Raw genomic sequence first — 15,235 nt, 5'->3', positions numbered from 1 at the left:
TGTGGGCAGGAGTTCTGTAATGATCAATTGTTGCCTACATGTCACTGGACCTTGAAGCTTTTCAAACTATTTTGTACTGTAATATGACAAATCTAGCTACATTTTGGATCTCTTATAAACTCTTGATGTGACTTAAATTAAACTAATGTGACTTTTTAACAGATATAGGATGTTTACAAGGTCTGAAAATGTATCTGATTTGATGCAAGAACTTGTAATGATGGCTGAACTTCTACAACACACCAAAAAGACAATTTATTGGCCTTAAAACCTGACTGTCATCATAATGTCTGGGGCTGATTTCTAACTGGCATTCGAAAAGCCTTGAAATGTCTTGATGAAAGTTGCAGATATCCTGAAACGGATGCCGCAAGTATTCAAATTAGCAGATGAAATCATCCCGCCTTCACCAAAAACACAGTTCAAAGAAGGAGAAGCCCTGGTCTGAGCTTAATTTCCACATGTGCAGGATTTACTGCACCAGGACATTCCAGCAGTCCGTCACAGAAAGTTTCAAATACTTTCCACTGTTGGTTAAATTGCCTGGTATCAACAGTTTTATGTGGTGAACTCCCCTAATGTAGTGCATTTGCATCAGGCACTGCCTCCTTAGACAAACAAATGACCAGGAACAGTAGCTTGGACTGCAGCCTCTCCCCTTCCACACACACATACATACAAACAAACACTCAGGCCACATAATAACATCCAGGGAAACTTACAGAACTGCTGGCCTCAAAGCGCATATCAACGCAAAACACAAACTGAGAAGCAAGTTACAGACAAATTATCTTTTTCTCGTTCTCTTCCCTGAGAGAGATTAACACAGAAACCCCGTACTCACTGTACCAGGTACACACAGCTACAAGAACACTCACACACAGTCTGGGCTTGCGTTAGCGACGTCAGCCCCAGTCACACATCACCACTGTCCTACTGCACTGCTGTGTGTTTGTGAGTGTAAATGTGTGAGTGTCTGCATGTCGAAGCAATTCTTATAAAATGGGGTGGACAGCTAAGATCAACAAATATGAGCGGGTGGAGCAATGTGTAGGGGAAGTCCCCAGCACTCTGAGGTCACCCACACAGTATTATTGTATTTTTTGTTCAAATTCTCCACCAGGCCCTAACAGGCGGGTGGGGCTGAGCTGAGACAGGGCGAGGACAGGGTGCAGCTCCATTGGGGGGCCTTCTAACAACCAGCAGATGAGAGAAGCGGAGTTAGGACAAACACACACCTCTTTGATTGAGTTGATATGTAACTTCAGGCGGCAGCACCTGCTTGGGTTTGCTGGCTACTCATCTCTTGCTGAGCAGCGACAGTCTCTCAAAAATATGTCGTAGCCTATTTTGCTGCCAAACAGTAAATAAAAGTTTAAATTCTCTGCAAATGGATGTTTATGCTGGCTGTAGATTGCTCACTTTTGTACTACTAAATGAGTCTGACATTCAGTTGGACAATCATCGTGTATTTGTACTGCCTTGCTAAGTTCGGAATAATATCAATTAACCAGAAGGATTCACGTTCAGATTGGGTAAGTGACATATATGAGATAATCTATTTTAACATGCATTTCATATAAGACACTAAACTTTAAGTGCTTGCTTGATAGTTAACACTAGTCTGTAAGTTAAAGTAGCATTAGATGATTTTTGTGGCCACTTAGGGAAAGCACAACAAGCTGAAAGCACAACATCTGACCTATTATCACCTTATAAAGTCCAATATTCACTCTCCTTTAAGCTTTGTTTTGGCCTCCTCCATTTCCTTGTTCTACAGCTGCTAACAGCTCCACTATGTTCACCAGCACTAACTTTGTCTGCTGCACAGGTACAGTGTACAGTGGGTTTATCAGAGCTGCTGCAGCTGAAAGCAACACTGATGAGAGCGATGAGACTGAACAAAAACAGTAAAGTTGCAGGCCATTAAACAAATAAAACGCCCCTTAGAGCTGGTGGGAACTGCAGAATTGGATGGCAATTCTCTGTGGGTTTATCACTATGATGAGTGACCCACTTCTCTCACATTACACATAATCTTTGATTTTGATTTATTGTTAATATGATAACATTGATTAGTGCATTAGCCCCCCATATCACTGACACTGAGCTCTCAAGAGCTCACAGAAGGAATCCGCGCATCATTTAAAAATTTCACATACATTTCTTAAACTCCCTGGTGTCCATTCATTTCATGAGCCAAAAACACAACCAAATGTTGACGTGAACACAGTTCAGCCATTTCAAAATTCCTTTTTTCCTACGAAATCATGAAAAACAGAAGTCCAGTGAAGTCCAGTTGAGTCCATCTGCACATCTGCTGTCATAGGTTTGTTATGCTGATACTTTTTCCAGACCAACAACGCCAAACCAGCAAACATTTCAACACAGACACAGCGCCAAAAATGTTGTGGTCTCCATTTAAAAAGATTTGGAATGTCACTTTGTGTGCTGTGTTGTTTATCATAGCTCTGTCTGTGTGTCTGTCTGTGTGTCTGTCTGTGTGTCTGTCTGTGTGTCTGTGTGTGTATATTTGTGGGGGGCTTGTTATGCTAGTAATTAAGTTTAACCAATCAAAAAATATCACACCCTAAGGCGGTTTTCTCCAGCCAGATATCACGATGCAACCCAACATCCCACAATGGCCTCACCTACACTACCTGTCATAACTATCAGAGAAACATCAGTTAATGTTTGGGTCATCACAATTATTGATTTTGACATATGATTGCACTTCCACCCTTTTGGTCAATTTGGAAAATGCTGAAATGACAGACACACTGATGATATATTACTTACAAATTTAAAATCCGATCACTGGTGTCTGAACATACAGGGCATTACATATAATCTTCATATATTTTTACAAGTGCCCCTTCAGATCATCTTACTAGAGCTGCAACTGATTATTTTCATTATCAATGACTCATCATTTTCTCAATTAGCCAATTAATCATTTAGTCTATAAAATCGATGAAAAATCACCCCTCGAAATTTACAAAAGCCCAAGGTGACTGTCCAAAACCTACAGAGTTTACTATCACATTAAGCATAGTCATTGTCATAGAAAATCATCACAACTGAGAAGATGAGACCACTGACATTTTATATAGCTGAAACACTTTCTTTTAATGAAATTCATTGATAAAATAAGCACGTGAACCCAGAAATGCAAGGATACGTTTTTAACATGGATTTTTATTTACAAGCCACCCAAATCCAATATTTTAGTCGTAGCCCTTCTGCAACCTCCCTGTGATCAGACATAAACTGCCAACACGTGGCAAACAATAGGTTTTACTCCCCACTACTCCCAGTCATGACACAGACTGCCCCTCCTTGTTTTCCCTCCTCGTGGGCCACGACTTAGACATTGATCTGCTGCAAAGCACCATGGGAGCTGGTAGCAAGCGGTGCTTAACACTCATAGTCATTGGTCCTTGATTGCTGACTGATCCTGTGAGGTCGGGGGGGGGGGTTACCTTCCGTGCGATTGGCCCGCAAGGAGGCAAGCAGACTCTGACTGACAGGTAGGAGAGCATATCATCTGGCTGAGAGGGCAACACAAACCAATGGAGGCCGGAGGAGAGAGAAAAGGGGCAAGGCGGGGAGGAGGTGAGCCGGGCCTCTGAGGGATTAACAAGGTCTGACAGGCTGGCTGGGACAAACACACACACACACACACACACACACACACACACACAGCTTTTAGGGCAGGCTGCTCTGCTGAGCACACACAATACACTGCTTGTTTTAGAACAAGAGGAAAGAGAGAAAAGATAGATAAGAGAAAGGCCAAATCACAGAGAAGGAATGTGCGTCTGACAGAGGGAGAAAGAGCAAAGAGAGAGCGAGATTATGAACCACAGGTGCTTCCCAACTAATGTGCTTCCCTGGAGAGAGAAACTCCCGCTGTGGCCCTAATGTAAATTCCATGACTCTTCCATGACTTTCCCCAAATGTCCTTCTTTTCTGAAACGTCTGGACTACACACAAGTCTCACTGAAAGCTGTCCACAGCAATAAATGTTTGAAATTAGCTGAAGAAATACACTCACTACACTCAAAAACACATTTTGGTTTTCAGTTTGTAAAATTCCCCCGACATTCCCCACTTTCCAGAGAGAATCTATCAAGTTACTTGACCTTCCCTGCCTGGAATTCACTGCTCAAAACTCAATTTACATTCCAGGAATTCCATGACCAGTAGGAACCCTAAAAACTATGACATATTACCCAATTGGATCCTCACAAACTCCTCAAACACACACACCCGCACTCACACAGAGACCATGCTGATGTGTTATTCTGGACTGCTTAGGGAGGCTACTTTAAAGGAACGCTTTACATATATTGATCAGATTTAGCCGGCCCATCTAGGAAAATTAACTGCCTCCAAAGTAGACAAGTTTTCTGCTAGATTGACCAAGTTTAATTTAAGGCTTAAAGAACCTGTAAGTTAAAGTAAGCATGGATTATCTGATAAATTTCGCAACCTAAACAAATGTGTAAATAAAAACTGTGGAATGTGCTGTAGGCCTGTGTAACTGGGATGACTTCTCATTGGAAACTCTGCACTGAGAAACCACAACATTGTAAGACAAAACTTAGATTTTTTGGAAGACAATTTTAAAGGTTTTTCAGGACCCTATAAATTTGTGTTTGGGATATACTTCAGTTGCTGTTTTGCTTTAGCTGGCATCTAAATCTTGTGTTGTTGTTTTCTCTGATCTCTGTGTCTAAATACAAAGTAACTAAGGTAGATAATGTTGGGCCTGATGGCACATGCTGAAAAATGAAAACTACCTGTAATTAGTTGTATATTTACCTCGTAATAGTCAGCTTTTGCTGCTACGGCTTATAAACTAAAACAAGCCTCCTCACTTTAAACCTGGAAGCAGATACTTCAGTTATTCAGCAGAGAGATTTTACGCAAGGCTGCAAGTATGAATCATTTTCATTTTTCTTATAATTTTTAAACAAGTTTCATCAAATGATACATTTCCCTAGGATATGAACATATTTTGTCCACAGATGTTATCCCACTTACTAACCTTTCCAGCCAGTCATTGGTTTTTTACTTCAGTAACCACATTTAATTTCTATGAACACGTCAAGACTGCTTCACCCATGATCCACATACAGCCTAAATTACGCTGGCTGAAGTGGACTTCCTAACATGCTGATAATAAACTGTGGTGATAAATATTCTGGCTGTCCAGTGTGACCCCATCCTTCTTTTTAACAGGCAGCAGCCAACAGACCGAGGCCAGCTGCATTTATTACAGCTGGTACAGTGAGCGATGTGGCTGGAGAAAAGATTGGATACTGGACTGGAGAGTTCACATTCAACAGCAGAAACATAAAGTGGATCATGAATTAAAATTGTGAATTTATGAATAAAGAACAGCACTGCATCATCCATGCTGTGAAACTGGAGGAAACTGTCAGAATAATGTGCACCACAGTACTAGTCCAGACTGAGTGAATATGACAACTTGCAAGCAATGAAATTACAGTCAACTTAATGTTTAAACCGCAAAACACCAAACCAGTAAGAAACACTACAGCCTAACATGACTGAGCAGTGGTTGGCTGATGAAAATGAGCTGCAAGGTTACTCATCCATTCATGCCAGTCCGTCAGTCTGTGTATTTGTGTGTGTATGTTTGTGTATTTACTCATACATGTGTGTGTGATAGAGATATAGCCTGTCCAGCAGAGTTATGGCCTAAGACTTGTGGTCGTGATCTTTTGCCCTGCTTCGTAATGAACTGCTGTGGAGCGATTACTCACTCATGCACACACATACTGCTTGGCCATGACATACAACACATTTACAGCTTCAGCTGGGTTGATAGGCAGACAATTACCTCAGGCCTGCAGAGTGATAGGAGGAGCAAGAAGAGGCTACAACTGCAGCCATGCTACTGTAGCTGGTGAGAAAAACTAGGACCAGAGCATCCAAGTGCCTACAGGGTCAAATTAAGAGTGAATTAGCTAGAATGAAAAACTAGACTAAAATGTACAAATGAAACATCTGTCCTGTCCTCTCAGGAGCACTGAGTGTTGTTAAATGAAACCAGAAAAGGTCACATCACTGCTAGTGATGAGCTTTACACCTGCCACTGTGTGTTTACATTTATCCAGAGAGCTGATAAGGCCCCATTAACACCCTACTCAGCCATCACCCATTTTCACACCCCTTTCTAACGACATTTATCAGTCAGTCCAGAGACTCCGTTCCCTGTTGTCTTGTCTGTGAACAAACTCTAACGGCAAACCAGGGAACAAAGCAGCACGAGCAGAATAATCGCTGTGTTTGTGGTCTCCACAAAGCCACATTTTTAGGAGATTCATGTTAGACCACATTTGCACTTGGGCATGAATAGCACCTCAGGAGATGGTTCGAGATGCGTTCTAGCAAGATGTTGAAAAGGTGTGAATGCATCTGCCTCTCCAAGATGCAGACATAATCATTACTTCTCCCAAGTGGAACTACATCAGTAAGCAATCTGTGGTAATAGCCACTCATAGGCTCTGTCCCGTGATAACAGCAGCTGAAGTGACACTGAAATTAGCCATTTTTCTCCCTGTCTCATTAAAGCGACAGCAAAAAAAACAGCTCTGTCGAATTCAGCACAAACAATAATACAGAAGACACACCGAGCTAGTGTAGCGTTCATCTGATCCCTGATCAGTTCAAGCTGAATGATCTGTGTGGGTGAGAGAGCGTTAATCTGTAATGGTGAGGGACGCAAGTAAGAGCCTGTGAAGACGATAAAAACTTTGGTCTTGCTCGTAGTCCATAAACGCAAGTCACCCACGTGTTGGTGTTAGCTAACAGCTATCCATAAATTAACTAGTAAAACTGTTATTGTTGTAACTAAACTGCTAAAGTGCAGAAGTTATTCTTCTGGGATTTTTGGCCACTCTGGACTGGAGTGGGGCAGACCTGTATTTGCATGTATTCTGGGGACTGCAAACGGATTTGTGATCTGGCCAACGCAAACTTATTTATGTAGCTAAGTATAAATTAAAGTGTCTTTAATCATATGTGGTTTTTATCTGGATAAAAGACACTTGAAATAACAAGTGTAAATGTGGCCTTAGCTTTAGTGGGATCCTCCACATACCTATAGAATTACCACGTCTAGGGAGGGTAACACCTTGACGAAGATGCATAATTTAGCCGTTAGCTGACACAGTCAACCCACCCACCTGCTACTCCAAATGCAGCAAACTGAGCAGATTACTGAATCCTGTCCACTTCAGGTCCAGAGCTGCATCACACTAAATCCAATTATGATGCTAACTGATGATGGCCTCTTAGACCTGTATTAAGAATACCTTCAAACATAACCATCATCATCACTGCAGACTAAAAAAAAATCGCACACACAAAGCTGAGCTCCTGTAGTCTGTGCTCATCACAGCTACAGCGTTACCATGGTGACGCAGCTAGCTAGTGGCCACATGACATGATGAGAGAGAGACAGAAGGGGGGGGGGGGGCATGGCCGATGAACACACAGAGGGACAATACAAATAGAGAAAAATGCACAGAGTGGTCAGCTACTCTGTGTGTGTGTGTGTGTATGTGTGTGTGTGTGTGTGTGTGTGTGTGTGTGTGTGCATGCATGTGCGCGTGACCTCATGGTATTGTAGTTGTGGCTGAGGAGAGCAAATCTGTTAACCAGGCCTCCACTGTGCTGCTGCCAAACATGCTGCTACTATCACCAGCTGCTGCTGAAAACAGGTACACACCAGGCCGACACTGACCTTTCACTCAAAGTCAAACACCAGCCAGTCAACAATCTTTTCCCTTAATAGTGACAGCGTTATTTCTTAGTTGTACACAATTTCTTTTCATTGAGCATTTTGATCTCCCATGATGGTCCAATGCCATTTCACAAAAGAGCAAAATTCAAAGGGAAACAACAACACCTTAATCTGAACATGCACCTCTGTATATAAGTAAAAATAGGAGTGAGAATGAGTGATATGAAAATATCTACCATGTGACGATATACTGTAAATTAGAGTTCAAACAAATAATCGATTAACTGATTAGACGATAAACAGAGAATTACGTCATTTTTCAAGCAAAAATTCCACACATTTGATACATACATTATAGTAAACTGAATGTCTTTGTGTTTTGTACTGTTGGTCAGACAAAATAAGACGTCATCTTGAGCTCTAGGAAATCGTGAAGGGCATGTTTCACTACTTTCTGACGTGTAATAAACGAAACAATTAATCGATTAAAACTAAATTAGATTCAGATCAGCTTAGCTGATAATTAAAATAATCGTTAGTTGCAGCCCTAATACAAATTCGTCTACCGTCAAAGATTTTGCCATGCCATTTATACTGAGGTATCTATTCCCTTGGCCTTGTGGGCAATGTTGCAAATCAATGTGCAGGTTGGCTTTATATCAATATTAGATTTTTAAATTACTTTTGCATCAGTGTGATGGAGTACCTCGATTTGCCAGGTATTTAAATCTGGATTAGACACAAAAAAGTTGAAAGTTGACTATATAATGATATATATATCAATAATGCTCAATATTATATTAGAAGACAAAGATTTTTAGGCCCCTCAAGGTAAAGCTCCAATTATAATATAATCAATAATGTGAATACATTTCTAGACATGACAAGAGTTGCTGCACCACAACATAGGTGTCTCAGTATATTGATCTCTAAATATCATTGACCTGCAGAGCCCCTGCAGTTTTAGACGCAGCAGTTCCAGACCCACCATTTTAGACGTAAGCATGCGTGAGTTTAAACGACAGTCGGTGACTACGTTTTACCCAGAGCCATGTATCGATCGGATGAACGGTTGTCAAGAAAATCGAAGGACAGACAGACAGACAGACTCCTTCCTTTATAGTTAGATATTGATGCCACTGGTGAAGAGTTATTCTGGAGCACTGGGATCTGGAAATAGCTGGTTAAATAAAAGAAAAATCTGATCACGCATCAATCTGAAAACAACCCAGTCATTCCACCTAGGGAACCACAGGAAACCCACTATCTCCACACAACACACACTTCCAGTCGGCTTCCTGCTTCCTGTGCAGCAGGGAAAAGGAGGGAGTGGCCGCTGATGTCACGGCGAGTCTGCTTACATACTGCATTCACGTCCCATAGGAAAGAAGGTGGATACGAGCTTCCGGCTAGTAAATACCTTTCACCTCAAATTCAGGCAGTCAGTGCTATCAGAAAATGCTGTCCTATGTCATTTTGTGACGAGCGTAATAGCTGTGTTTTTGTTTTGTGGTTCAGCATATCATAACTAGAGTAAAAAGGAGCAACTTAAGGGTACAAAGAACTTCTAACATGACATATTGCTGCATGAAAACAAATTATTCTTTCACTGTCTGCCATCCCCCCCAATATGGAGCAAAAGCAACAATACGGTACTGCAGCACTACTGGCCAGGTATGTTTTTTTAATTAAGCTGTGAAGAAACCATTGACCAGAAGTGTGGTCATTCTTGCAATAAACCTGTAATCTTTCGTCTCCTGCAAATGTTACAAACCACCCCTGTTTCTCAGTCTTTCCACCTCTCTGAGCCACAGTAAGGATGCTAAACTGGATATGTCACAGTTTATCAACAGCAGCGGCATTCCTGAACCCTCAAATTCAACCTTTCCGGTGTAGGGATAGTCCATTAAACTCAGGCCAAAGGCATGCGAGATCTTCCTCCACGCCTATTCAGCCTGTTGTACGGCACAGTCATGTGCATGGAGTTTACATGAGCTGTTACACTTCACTCTCACGTGACTCGTGTCATTTTGTCGCAAGCTGCAGTAACAGGCAAAGCCGGCTTTCACTGTTGTTGCTAAATATGCCAGTTTCAGTGAGACGTATTCAAGACATTTTAAGACTAGGTTATAGCTACTAGCATTTAAGATCATTTCAACAACGAGAAAAACAAGACCAAAGTAACAAAAAGAGAAACCAGCATGTCTGGCTATCAAAAGTTGGGAATCTATAAAAAAGAAACATATGGTTATGGAAATATATCAGGACAGTGTACATTGAGACAAGATGTTTGGGTCTGTTCAGCTGAGCAGACTTAATAAAAAAGAAAATATCTGTCTAATACTGTGTTAACCCTGTCTTCCAAGCATGGAAGTCTAACTGTGGCCAACGGGAAGTGAAAGTATCTAACAAAGTATCTGCTGCAAGTTAAAAGCTCTATAAAGTCTATTTAAGGCATTTCTTATTTTAAAACTCTTATTTAGATCTGGGCCAGATACTTTTTAAGCTAAGTATTCTACAGGCTGACACGCAATCAGGCCACAGTGGGAATGTAAGCAAAGTTAATAACTTTATGTATTACTTATATTGCTAATATTTGGCAGCTTACAGGGATTATAAGAGGTCAGTGTTCAGTAGAGCTGATTTGGCGGTAAAGAAGGCCTTGTTCCAGGCTCGATCAATCAAGAACTGGACGGACAAAAAAGCTGCTGTTCTCGTTTTAAACCATAAGCCTCTCTCGAGTTTTTAGAAAAAAGTGAAAAAGTTCCTTAAGTTAGCACTCAGGACTAGTAGCGCAATAAAACTGTCACAAATAATCAGACAAATAAAAAAAGGTACATAGGATAAGAGATACAGCCTGGTTTACATTATTCAGCACTCATCCAAGGAAAATCTCACTTACACAGGAAGTGACCTCATCATTTAACTACAACTTCAGACGGCACCTGCCAAGGAAAATGGCAACAGGATAATCATCAGATCTGCCTGAATAACAACAATGTTACAAGTAATTATTGGCTTGAATAGTACTTCCTGCTAATTACAACACCGTCACAGCCACTTCCCTATGCCTAATTGTATCGCTGGATACATACTGCCTGAGTGCACCGTGAGGGAACGCTGAAAGCACATTTGTAAGGTGATATGAATCATCTACTCTTTATCATTTATCTTACACTATCCCCTGCACTGTATACAAGGTCTGCTTCTCCTGTGCAATGTGTCAGTATGTACTGTTAATGTTTTAGATATGTGCCCCTGACACTTTTGTTTACCAGAGCTTGTAAATAAAATAAACAAACTCATCCAGACCTGGATAAAAGAATTAAATGCCGATTGTGTGTGGTCACAAGTGTTAAAACACATAAAGACAACAAATAAGAATGCATGTGTTTTTAAGCTGAACACGGTCCATCCCCAGCCACCACACACACACACACCACCAAAACCTAAAAGAAATATAAGTTACCAAATCTGCTGTGTGAACCTAGACAGCCTAAATACAAAAGTGAAGCAAAGTAAACTTTCCCACAATCTTTTTATCCAAATAAAACAAACTGTTGGTGTGATTGCATCCGAATTCCAGTACATCTATTGTGCTACATCTTTCAAGCCTAACGTTTATTGAATTCTGCAAATAAGCACCACATCTCTGCCTACAGCGAGTCCCCACGTGACACGAGTACCTGTTGTGTTATAATGAGCCCCACCATAAGTCCCACAGCAGGACTTATTCAGTTTGGGTTGCAAGATTAAAAAGTTTGAGGACCTTTGCTCCAGACTAATCAGCCATCCACGGCTAATCTAATCACACGAATGATCTCACTGCTCTCAGTGGCAGTTTGGTGTGAAATTCAGAAATTAAACATTGCCAGTTATCAGATATACCGATTGCGTGTGGTAAATCAAATGTAAAATCAGTATCAAGCACAGATCATACTGTAGTTTTATTACAAACGCAGCATATTTCATGCACAGCTACACTCAGGAGCAGTCTAGACAGTGTGAAGGACACTTGTGCAGCTTGGGGGCTGTACAGCTGACATATGGGGAGGGTGTGGCATGGTAAAGAAGGCCACGCATCTGCTTACATTTAATCATATTCTACTGGACTAAACTCTGAGCAGTCTTCAGCAGCAATGCTTCTTGTACAGTGAGAGAATTAAAGCCTAGAGAACTTCTGGACTGGGTTAATTGTTCTTCACAGAAAGGAGAGGTTGTGTGTGCAGTACACAACACTGGCCAACGACTGGCCAGCTTCAATCCTGATAAATTAATCGGCTCAAGAAGAGGAGAGGGGACCCTGTGGCCCCCCTACACCTAAATGTGGGGGTGGGCTGCCCGCCTAAAAACACTGCAGCTGACGCAACCAGTCATAGCTATAAATCAGAACTACCCAGCCATGAGATGCACCAGTTAAGGGATAAGGTTAGATGGATACTGACTAACTTACTAACTAGAAACATCACCAAGCCCTTGCTGTTCCCTGGCAGCTAGCTAGCTGAAGCCTGCAGGGAGGAGTTTCTTATCCTCTCATGTTGTTAGTAAACAACCACAACCTCCAGTCCAGACGGGCGATTTAATTACAGCACTGCTCCTCAATATGTTGCAGGGTCACATTATTGCTGGTCAAACAAGCAGCTCGCATCAAGCTAGCTAATGTAAGGACAATGCAAGGCGACATGACATGGTCTGTCTTCAACTGACAGGGAAATTGTGCTATGATTTGAAGGCTGTTAAGCATCCGAGCTTTGAGCGTCCTACCTGGTGAAAGCATTTACACCCAGCTTCTTGCTAATACTTTAAGCTTTTATCTATTTGCCCTGCGTATCAAACAACCTCATCGTGTTACTGGGTTTGTCAGCCATTGCAGGCACTGCTGCAAGCCCGCTTCACGACCAATACACACAGCTAACATTGGCTTAGCTGGATATATTACAACTTTGGTTTCTCATTTAAATAATAACGACGTGTTTTATACGGGAACGCCACTAATGAGGCTTGCCAGTTTCTTCTATTTAACACAATGACAGGGTTTATGTTTGCTCTACAGGTAATGTGATTGCTAACTAACTAGCTAGCTAGCCGCGATACGTGCCGTTCCCTCTTGTATTGGAGATAACAACATGCCAGACTCCATTCAAAATCTGGCAATTCAGTGTTGCCTCTCTTATCACTCACGTACACGTTTCAGAGAATATATCTCAAGATGTCCAATAAAACATTGGTATTCACTTCAAATTGGGCATATTTAGTATGGATAAAGCACAAACCGGTTATGTAAACTGTCAACTTTGAGAATTATTCCTTGTAAGCTAACGTTAGTTGTGGGCGGTAGCTAGCTTATGTTATGTTAGTGTGAAATGTCTCTAAAAGAAGGGATTTTACCTAAACACGGTGCTGAGCTGCAGACAAATATTTAATTTGCCCGTTTAGTCACCATGAAAGCTCAAAAATGTTTTAAACGTTAAAGGCCTCATTTTGTATAGTGTGTGTATATCATGACATAGTAAATCGCCAGATTTTTCAATGGAGTTTGGCGTTCATTCTCTCCATGCACGTACATGGACTTACCACCGAGTAAACCAAGTAAACCACGCTTCCCACAACAGCTTGGCTTTAAACATTTCCAAGCCAAGTGTCAGCCAGTGGTAGCTGTACGGTCTCCCATTCACCCAGGAGAGGGCCTGCGGGTCCGCGGCCTCTCCTGCTACTTTGGGGTGGTCTCCTACCTCTGTGGGCCGGCTGATCTCGAACAGGTCGAGCCGGTTGGCGTTCCAGTGGTTGATGATGTCGGCCAGTTTCCTCCTCTCCTCCTCCCTGCTCCCCGACATGGTGCACAGCCTTTCTGACCCTCTCCGTCCGTCTGTACAGTTGAATAAACTCCCCGTAACGTTTAGTCCGCAGGAGCAGAAAACGCCGCCACAGAAACCAAAGGTTCAGGTCTGCTGTTTTATCGGCAGTACTTCGTGTGATCTGTCTCTCTGCTCACCGACCGACCGACCTGCTGTCTGATCGGTTTCTGCTTCGTGTTCCCGGTGCGCCTCTGCGCGCTCCCGATGCACTCTGGATGGATGTCTGTGCACGCGCAAACTGTTAACTGTTTGAGGTCCAATAAATGTGATTCATGACGCTGCTTTCCTTAACTGGTACAAAGGGTTAACATTAAGTACTCAGGGTAATAAGCAGGATTACGTCAATATGTGTTAATTAAGGCCCCAATTTTTTTATTTAAGCTTCAAACCGATTTATTATTTTACTCATAATTAATATTGTGTTAAGAAATCCAATCATTTTCTGAGACAAATCCCACAACTTATTAATTTGTTTATTTATTATTACTTATTTGTTTGTATGCACATTAAAAATCAGTCATTATAAAATAAATGATGTGTAACAACACAAAAAAATTCACATATGCACAAACACACTTTTACCTACTTTCACTCAGACAAAAGCGTGTGCAGGAGAGGCGGGAAGCTAAAAGCTCATACTCAAGGGCTAAACTCAGGGAAAGATAAACATAATTACAATAAATACAAATAATAAGGCATAGAATGACTACAACAAAATAAAGAAAAAAGAAAGAAGAAGAAGAGAAAAGGAAAGTTTATATAAAACGATTATTTCCCATTTCAGTTGTCCAACAGTCAACACTGTAAATGGAAAGTTACCAATGGACAGTTTACAGTTTATTTGCCTTTTTAGGTTGACCTTATTTTTTATAACTTTTAGTATAAATTTACATAGTGGTTGTTAGCTTCTGGATTGTCATTTTAGAAGTAATATATTCTTTTAATTTAATTCATAGAAGAGAATAATGGCACCATAAATGTGTATCTGAGACCATTTTGCTGCGCAAATACACCATTTAAAGCTGATTACAATGAATATTTAAGAACTCATTTATGATGGAACATGTCATTTTACATATAACACTGCAGTTGTTAGCCCCAATAAAAGTGAACATCTCTCGGTTATCCATATATCAGAAATGTTTCTTCCTCAAACAGTCGGAGAGGAGCATCTTTTGTGTTTTCTGTTGTCATTGTCTCCTAATTCAGTCCTAGCCAGCAGGTGCTGAATGCCACACAGCACTGCCAAGTCCCTCTGTCCAACAACACACACACATATACACACATCTCTGCACTGTATCCTGACAGGTTTATGAAGCAAACACAGGCATCAGTATACAAGTCTATCTATCTATCTATCTATCTATCTATCTATCTATCTATCTATCTATCTATCTGTCTGTCTGTTTGTCAATTTCCCTCCCTTACACTAACACACTGCAAAAAACATGTTAACAAGTCTTTTAATCTATCCTAAAATCTGTATTTTTTTTTCTCAAAGAGCAAAACATGTCTGCCAATGGGATAAGATTAACCATTGTCCAATACAAATCATGTGTTGTCATCCGAGCTTCTCTGTGCTTTTGCTTTGGTAGCCGGT

General features: G+C 41.2%; 1 protein-coding gene across 20 annotated transcripts in view; it reads right to left on the bottom strand.

The window, feature by feature from the left end:
* The window catches only part of afdna (afadin, adherens junction formation factor a), a 105,923-nt gene extending 92,050 nt beyond the window's left edge, over positions 1-13,873 (bottom strand). For 13 of the 20 annotated variants that reach the window (XM_044168949.1, XM_044168960.1, XM_044168963.1 and 10 more), the window contains exon 1: positions 13,513-13,872. In XM_044168949.1, coding sequence (XP_044024884.1) covers positions 13,513-13,614 — 102 coding nt within the window. In that variant the 5' untranslated portion in view covers positions 13,615-13,872. Of the gene's footprint in view, positions 1-13,512 lie in introns of all 20 variants that reach the window. The other 7 variants (XM_044168952.1, XM_044168957.1, XM_044168951.1 and 4 more) reach the window with 2 other exon arrangements.
* Between the last annotated feature and the right edge of the window lie 1,362 nt (positions 13,874-15,235).

This window comes from Siniperca chuatsi, linkage group LG16 (assembly GCF_020085105.1).
Source record: "Siniperca chuatsi isolate FFG_IHB_CAS linkage group LG16, ASM2008510v1, whole genome shotgun sequence".
In the NCBI taxonomy this organism is placed as follows: domain Eukaryota; kingdom Metazoa; phylum Chordata; class Actinopteri; order Centrarchiformes; family Sinipercidae; genus Siniperca; species Siniperca chuatsi.
Note: the sequence above shows the minus strand (reverse complement) of the source record. Positions and strands in the feature narration are given on the sequence as shown.